This window comes from Camelus dromedarius, chromosome 16 (genome assembly GCF_036321535.1).
Source record: "Camelus dromedarius isolate mCamDro1 chromosome 16, mCamDro1.pat, whole genome shotgun sequence".
Taxonomy (NCBI): Eukaryota; Metazoa; Chordata; class Mammalia; order Artiodactyla; family Camelidae; genus Camelus; species Camelus dromedarius.
The window spans coordinates 44,285,125-44,292,333 of NC_087451.1; the positions used below are offsets into that span (position 1 = coordinate 44,285,125).

General features: G+C 54.5%; 1 protein-coding gene across 16 annotated transcripts; it reads left to right on the forward strand.

Moving 5' to 3' along the window:
• The first annotated feature begins 90 nt into the window (after positions 1–90).
• Positions 91–6,835, forward strand: ACBD4 (acyl-CoA binding domain containing 4). 16 transcript variants are annotated; one of them, XR_004141975.2, is made up of 11 exons: positions 786–1,157; positions 1,263–1,669; positions 1,928–2,048; positions 2,133–2,217; positions 2,483–2,603; positions 2,824–2,910; positions 3,035–3,141; positions 3,222–3,292; positions 3,386–3,461; positions 4,154–4,293; positions 6,620–6,835. XR_004141975.2 is itself a non-coding variant. In XM_064495800.1 (10 exons), the coding sequence occupies exons 2-10, from the start codon at positions 1,582–1,584 to the stop codon at positions 4,539–4,541; spliced, it is 960 nt and encodes a 319-aa protein (XP_064351870.1). In that variant the 5' UTR covers positions 331–765; positions 1,545–1,581; the 3' UTR covers positions 4,542–5,318. The 16 variants fall into 16 exon arrangements, 11 of the variants coding, with proteins under 11 accessions (XP_064351873.1, XP_064351870.1, XP_064351871.1 ...); XR_004141973.2 differs by lacking the exon at positions 6,620–6,835 and adding an exon at positions 4,429–4,562 and having other exon boundaries at positions 788–1,157; positions 3,383–3,461; XR_010384610.1 differs by lacking the exon at positions 6,620–6,835 and adding an exon at positions 4,374–4,505 and having other exon boundaries at positions 788–1,157; positions 3,383–3,461.
• Positions 6,836–7,209: the final 374 nt, after the last annotated feature.

A 7,209-nucleotide genomic window follows, 5' to 3' on the forward strand; every position in this document is an offset into this window, starting at 1 on the left:
AGGAGTGGGGAGCGGGAACTGACGGGAGGTGGGGAGGGAGGAAGGCACCGGTCGTTACGTCATAAGATTAACTCTCTCAGCGCCCGGCCAGTTGCCGTCCCCAAAGAGGTAGAAGACTCAAAGCTGACTGGTCTGGAGAGGATGGGGTGGAGCTAAGTCTGGAGTCCCCGGCAGAACGCCGGTTCTGGGGATCGAAGCTTGGGCTTGTTGGCATCCCCACCGGGCGTTTTATCGTCCGGGGACGGCCACCGCACGCTGCGTAAGCTGTCCGTGACATCAACCTGTGAGTGAGCGTTGAGTGCAGGTTTTGGTGACCATGTCTTTCGTGCACTGATTACTTATGAAACTACCAGCGTATCTGTGCGCAAAGGGTGGGATCTGCGTTTTCTGCAGCGAGTGCCCTGGCTAGGGGGCGGACAGCTGGGTGCACACCGCCACTGGGCGGCGGCCAGGAGCGTGGCATCCCAAAGAGAAAGCTTAGTTTCTCAGGACCTAGATTTGCCACCTACTGCTCTGCTTCATTCTCAGATAGCCCCAACCCAGAGATTCCGCGTGCTGGCTTGAGTCCTCGCACCTCTCTGGATATTCTTTCTGAATATCAAGCCTTCGTCTCTGTACTTTTGATCCTGCAATTCCTTCCTTCAGGAATGACATTCCTTATTCTCTCCTGGCTTACTCTTAAGCCTTCCCAAACTCAGCTCCAATGTCCCTCTTCCAGAACCCCTGATCTCAGGACATGATTCCCCTTTGTATCCACAGGGCCTGGTAAGTGAAGAGCCGAACTGCGTGGCTCGAATTGCGGGGCCTGGGTTCACCTGACAAAAGAGGGTTTCCACCAGGGGGCGCAAGGAGTCAGCGTTAGTTCACAATGTCCATTAGGGGGCGTTTCTGCCGCCTCTGGCAGTCTAGGGTTGGGAAGCCAACCGCAGCTTCGCCCCGCCTGATTGGGAGAGACACCACTAAACTATTTGCATACTCTTGAAAGGGCTGCGCTGAGTAGTTGAGGTATAGAAGAAATCTGAAACGGGCTCTCTCATTGGCTTAAGTTCCCTCTTGTTCCGCGTCCCTTTCCCGGCCAATCCCCGCCCGGAGATCAGTCCGAAGCCTAGGCTAGTGGCGAGAGCAGACCCAGGTGTCCGGACATTGGGCGCTGCAGGGTGAGTGCCGGGCGGCCGAGGGGCTGGGCCGGGGTATTGGGGGCCAGGGTGGGAAACTATTCGCCCCGCCCTGACTCCTCTTGGCTTACTGGTTTGCCTGTCTAGGAGTTTAAGATGTGCATCTAGAGAGGCACTGCCACCCTTGCCACCTGCCCTTCCATCGACACACCGAGGTCCTCTCCATCCACTCTGGTCCCGCCCACTCTACCTTGGGGTAGAAAAAGGAGTCTCCTCAGTCGCAGCTTCTGACCTCCCGGTTACCTCACTCAGGCATCTAAAGAGCTTAGTTTGCCCCTCTGGAAAGTGGATCAGTGGCTTACAGAGGCGTGCGCCGGGGAAGGGAGGGGTACACAGGCGGCCTGCTCACACACAGGCTTGTTCGTGCAGAGTGGCTCAAAAGTCGAGCTCCAGGGCTCAGCTGGGTATGGGTACCAAGTATGAAAGTCCAGAACCCAACTGCCAGAAACAGTTCCAGGCTGCAGTCAGCGTCATTCAGAACTTACCTAAGAATGGTGAGGATATGGGGACCTGTTTTGGGGGGTCAAGACAACTGAGATCCGCCTCCCAGGAGGCTCTTATCCTTGCAGTTTTTGCAGGCAAGTCCTTGCCTGAGCTGTCTTTGGGGGCTCCCTCTGCCACCTGTCCTTGTCCATCTACCCTGGATGGGACCCCTCACCATCTCTGGCCCCACCAGGGGTGGTTCTCCCCCTACCTCCATCCTTTTGGAGCTAGGGGTGATGCTCTGCCCTCCACTTCCCAACCGCTGCCAGGCTCTTACCGCCCGTCTTATGAAGAGATGCTGCGATTCTACAGCTACTACAAGCAGGCTACCATGGGGCCCTGCTTGGTCCCCCGGCCTGGATTCTGGGACCCTATTGGACGTTATAAATGGTGAGCTCCTCATCAGTTGGGCACACAAGCCTCAGCTGTCAACCAGTCTTTCACACCCCTCTGCCCACCCCCACCTCACCCTAGGGATGCCTGGAATAGCCTGGGCAAGATGAGCAGGGAGGAGGCCATGTCCGCCTACATCACTGAGATGAAGCTGGTGGCACAGAAGGTAGGGAGAGGCTGCAGACTCCTCTCTGTGCCCAAGCTCTCAGCCAGGTGGCCTGCCCCCCCCACCCCACAGTCTGATCCCCATTATGTTTCCTGCACTTTGGCACCTCTGTGGCAATTACCACCTTCTTGCTGTCTCTGGTTCCTGACTGGGCACAAAGTGGATATGACAGGGCAGGAGCAGGGTAGGGGCAGCCCAGCTCAAGGGGTTAGGAGGGCAGTCGTGGGAGGGGCCAGCCCTTACCATTAGACCCCCTCCCACACAGGTGATCGACACGGTGCCCCTGGGTGAGGTGGCAGAGGACATGTTTGGTTACTTCGAGCCCCTGTACCAGGTGATCCCTGACATGCCGAGGCCCCCGGAGACCTTCCTGAGAAGGGTCACAGGTCAGGCCCCCAGACTGGGAACTCCACAAGTGCTGACTGACCTGTCTTAGGGGGCTGCTCAGTTGGAAGGGGACCTGGGGACAGAGGGCTCCAGGTGATGTCCCTGTAAGGACCCCAATCAGTGCCTCTGATGGGGTGGCTCTCAGGAAGAGTCCATGGTTAAAGGGGAACAGGGGCCTGATCTCTTCCAGCCCCACCTCTGGGTGCTGTGTCTCCACAGGTTGGAAAGAGCAGGTGTTGAATGGAGATCCTGGAGCTGCCCCAGAGCCTCCTTGCCTCCCCAAGGAACCAGCCCCTCCAAGTCCAGGTCAGTGCCTGGACAGGAGGGGCAGGGAGCCAAACCCAGACCAGTGGTTTGGGGGGACCTTTAGACAGTGTAGAGGGGAGAAGACTAGATGCCACGCTATGCCTTTCACACCTCATGCCCACAGACGCCGAGACCTCCTGTGCTCCGGAAGGCCAAGGGACAGGTTCCAGGGCCTCACTCAGGGATCCATCTGTGCCCCTTGTGGCAGTATCTCTAATGTCCCCTGAACAGGTGCCTCTTCCCAGTTGCATACCCCTCTCCTCCCTCCAAAGCCTCCCTCTTGTCATTAATCCTACTTACCCCCTCCCCAGAGTACAAGCCATCCAGGGACCTGGACTCTGAGGTTTTCTGTGATTCCCTGGAGCAGCTGGAGCCTGAGCTGGTGAGACCCAGCCCCATTCCTTCTCCTTCCCCACCCCACTGTGCCCTGGCTGCTCCCACCAGCCGCCTGGGACTTTGTGACTCATCTCAGCAGGTTGATGCAGAGCAGAGGGGCGCCCTTGGAGGAGAGCCTGATACCAGAAACAGCCCCATGCCCACCGCAGAGAAAGGTGAGCCGCTGCCTGACCCTTCACCCACTTCTGTCCTTCCCTGTGGTTCTGGTGCCCTGGGTCTTCCCCTGGCTGCTCTCTTGGGGCGGAGGTGAAAGTCCAGTACTGGGCACTGGGGAGAGCAGCCTCTGCCCAGGAAGGGTTGCCAAACAGCCAGACACTGGCCTGGATGGGCAAAGTCCCTGCCTGGCCTCCTCTCTGAGGTCCACCAGGAATCTGTACCCGTTGCTGGCTCTGAGGAAGGGCGGCTGGGGGCGGAGTCCTAGTCCAACTCTCACCTACAGCTTTGTGGCCTTGGGAGTCATCCTTTCTCGCTGGGCCTCCCATTTGGGACTCTCAAAGGACGACAGTGAGCAATGCCCTATCCCCTTCTAGAACTTCCAGCGTGCCATCTCCCATAGAGGTATTTTCATAAATATTATCTCCTTTATTCCTCAGGGCGAACAGCCCTGTGAGGGAGATGATATAATTTTCAGATGATGAATGAGGCTTAGAAAAGTTATTGACTTGCCCAAAGTAGCTCTGGGGTTCAAACCCCTGGCAGCCATGGATGGACAGTACAAGACTCACACTTGGTACAAGGGATTGCACTGTGCTCTTACTCATTCCTGGACCTGGCCCAGCCTGCCACCACCCTGCCCCTTGCTGAGTTGCCTCCTGAGTCCCCTTCCCTCTGTGTCTGTCCTCTGCAGAAAATTTGGGAAGCAGCCTGCTGGGGCCCCAGGAATTGGACACATGGCTGATGGGGACAGTTCAGGCGCTGCAGGAGAGCATGCAGGACGTCCAGGGGAGACTGCAGAGCCTGGAGAGCATGCCCAGCCCCCCTAGGCAGGTGAGCACCCCCCACCCCAAAGGCCCAGAGCAAGATTGGGGCAGAACTTTGAGGGTCTCTATTCTGGGCTCCTCATCCAGCTACTTTTGTCTTTGTCCCCATGTCTCTACATGCCCACACCTCTGCCTTCTCCAGAGAATGATGTGGCTCATGGTGCAAGCAAGGAAGTCAGGGGGTCTAAAGTGCTTCTGCCCTGGAAGGAGAGTGGGAAAGGCCCTCCTTTCCTGCTCTTACTTCCCTCTGCCTGAAGAGAAACTGAGGACAGTTGGAATTCCAATGACTGGAAGGATCTGAATGTGTCTGCTCTTTGTATTGGAGCTGGCGGGGGGTCCCTCTTGCCCCTCAGTCAGGATTTCTTCTGTTCCCACCCCACTAAAAAAAAAAATCAGCCCTTGCATCCCCGACTCCTTCCTCTGGACTTCTAGATCTGCTTGCCCCTTATACCCTGGCTTCTGTAAAACAAGTAACAGCAGCCACTTCTGGAGCCCCAGCTGTGTGCCAAACACATCGCTTGCATTATCTCATTTAATCCACACAACAAACCAATGAAATAGGTTTTCTTTTCATTTCCCTTTACAGATGAGGAAACTAAGGCTCTGAGAGGTTGAGTAACTTACCTGAGGGCACACAGCCCAGAAGAACCTCAGAGAGCTGCTGTGAGGATTAGATGAGATAATGCATGCAGGTACTTCTGCAGTGCAGGACTTCTCAAATGGGATTCATTGTTACCATTACTATTAACATTAAGTGATGGAGCTGGAGTAACCCCAGGTCTATCTCCCTCCAAAGGTGGCAGCCACCATTAACTACAAGTCTGTTCTTGAGTAGCCTGGGATGGAGAGGGCAGGAGAGAGCTGAGTTCCTGGATATGGGGGAATCACTCCAAAGACCCCTAACCCCTTGGCAGGAGTTGCCTCAGATCCACAGTGGCTAACCTTTCAACACCTACCCCCCCAGGGCTTTATTTATTGTTTACCTTTTACTAATTTTATATGCTGAAGATTTTAAAGATTTTCACCCTGAAATACTTGGGTTTACATTTGTGAAAATAAGAACATTCTATTACCTAGCAAAGTCAACAATTTTTATCACACACAATAATTCCTTCATATCATCAAATACCCAATCCAAATTCAAATCGCCTTTTCCAGCTTCCCCATCTGTCCAGGCCAGAAGGACATGGTGCACTTGGTTCCTGTCCTTAAGACTCTTTTAGTCTAGATCAGTCCCCTTTCCTTACTATTGACTTGCTGAGACTGGCCAGTGATCCTGTAGAATGTTCCACTTTTGGGGTCTGTCTGATTACAGCCTCGAGGTTAGTTTACATGACCAGATTACAACAGGGGTGATGTTCTTTCTTCTATCAAGGGACACATGTCTGGATGTCCCAACACTAATGATTCCAGCATGAAACACTAGCATGGATGAAGGGGTGACAGTCTGATCCCATCTCTCGTAGCCAGGGAATGTCCATTCTCCATCAAGCCATTTGACACACAGTTTTTGACAATTGATAAATAATCCTTGTCTGGATCAGTAATTTACTCAGTGGTTGCAAAAAGTGTTGACTTTCAAATTCCATGATTCCTTTAACATTTATTAGCTGTCATTTTTCTGTAGTTTCCCTGAAATGCAGTGCCTTATGGAAGGGCAGAATAAGTGCCTAATTCTTTCTCTTTAATTATTTTTAAAGAAAGGAGTTGATTTAACAGCCACCTGAATGGTGATAAATTTCCAACTTTCTCTTTGAGTATCATTATGAACTCATGGATTTTAAAGATTAAGTATTTCATCAACTGCAGTCATTCTTTTTGATGCCCAGGCTGTCACAACTTTGGTCAGACCCTCCCTTTCAATCTAGGTCCTATGCTCTTACAGTACAACCTCATTAATCTTTAAAAGCTTCCTTGCTTCCTGGTACAAGACACCCCACATGCACTTCTACTTCCCTGCTCCAGACCAGATATCTGCCATTTCTCCACGGAGCCCTGCCTCCTTTTAGCAGAGAAGGGTATTTAGAAACTAAAATCTGAGCACCCAGGGTCCTCATATGAAATATATAGCACATCCTTTACAATATGGGGTCTTTGGGCCATACCAACAGGGTCACTGCTTTATGGCCCAGAGGAGACAGCCCCTCCAGCCTTCTTGGCACCTTGGATTGCCCTGGGAGGAGGATGTGGGAGAGAACTGGGGCCGAACGTGTCAGGGACACACTGGGAGTCCCAGTCCTCAGACTGGAAAGAGGGAGGCAGAAGCAGGTTCCTAAGGCGGGCCCAGCCTGTGCTGAGGCCTGGGCTGGCGACTGACTCCCTCCTCTTGGCAGCAGAGGCCCCCACCCAGGCCTTGGCCCCTCAGGCTCTCCGGTCCGGCGCTGCTCTTCTTCCTCCTGTGGCCTTTCATCGTCCAGTGGCTCTTCCGACAGTTTCGGACCCAGAAGAGGTGACTCTCAGTGGAGGGGTCTCTGCAGCCAGCTGAGGAGGCTATGAGCCCCCTGTCCTGCTGTGCCCTGAGCCTTCTTAGAGCCATCCCCCTTCCCGCTCCAATTAGTGTTTGCCTTGGCATCCCTCCCCTTATGGGGGGCCGGATTAGACCCCACTCTTCCTGCAGCTTCACTGGGACTCCCTCTCCCCTCTCCCCCGACCACTTCAGCTCCCTGGGGAGGCTGCAGTTGTGGTGCTTGGCCCGGTTATGGGTTGGCCGGTGACTCCGGGGCGGGGCTGCTGGGTCTCAGCGTCGGCCCTCCCCACTCTCTGGGTCATCTGACTCCTCTCCCACCCTAGCCGCTCCCCGAGGAGGCTCAGCTCTTGGGCAAGTTGGAACTTGGGCCAGGGCCTGGAAGAATGATTGGCTGGGAGGCTGCGGGAGGGAGGCCAGGAGGCCCGGGCGAGTTGGGAAAAGGCGGAGAGAGTTGGC

Coding starts and splice junctions, on each gene's coding strand:
- ACBD4 (XM_064495800.1), top strand. CDS start 1,582: ATGGGTACCAAGTATGAAAGTCCAGAACCCAACTGCCAGAAACAGTTC. Junction 2,604..2,823: donor CTTCCTGAGAAGGGTCACAG/GTCAGGCCCCCA, acceptor GTGTCTCCACAG/GTTGGAAAGAGCAGGTGTTG. Junction 2,911..3,221: donor ACCAGCCCCTCCAAGTCCAG/GTCAGTGCCTGG, acceptor CCCCCTCCCCAG/AGTACAAGCCATCCAGGGAC.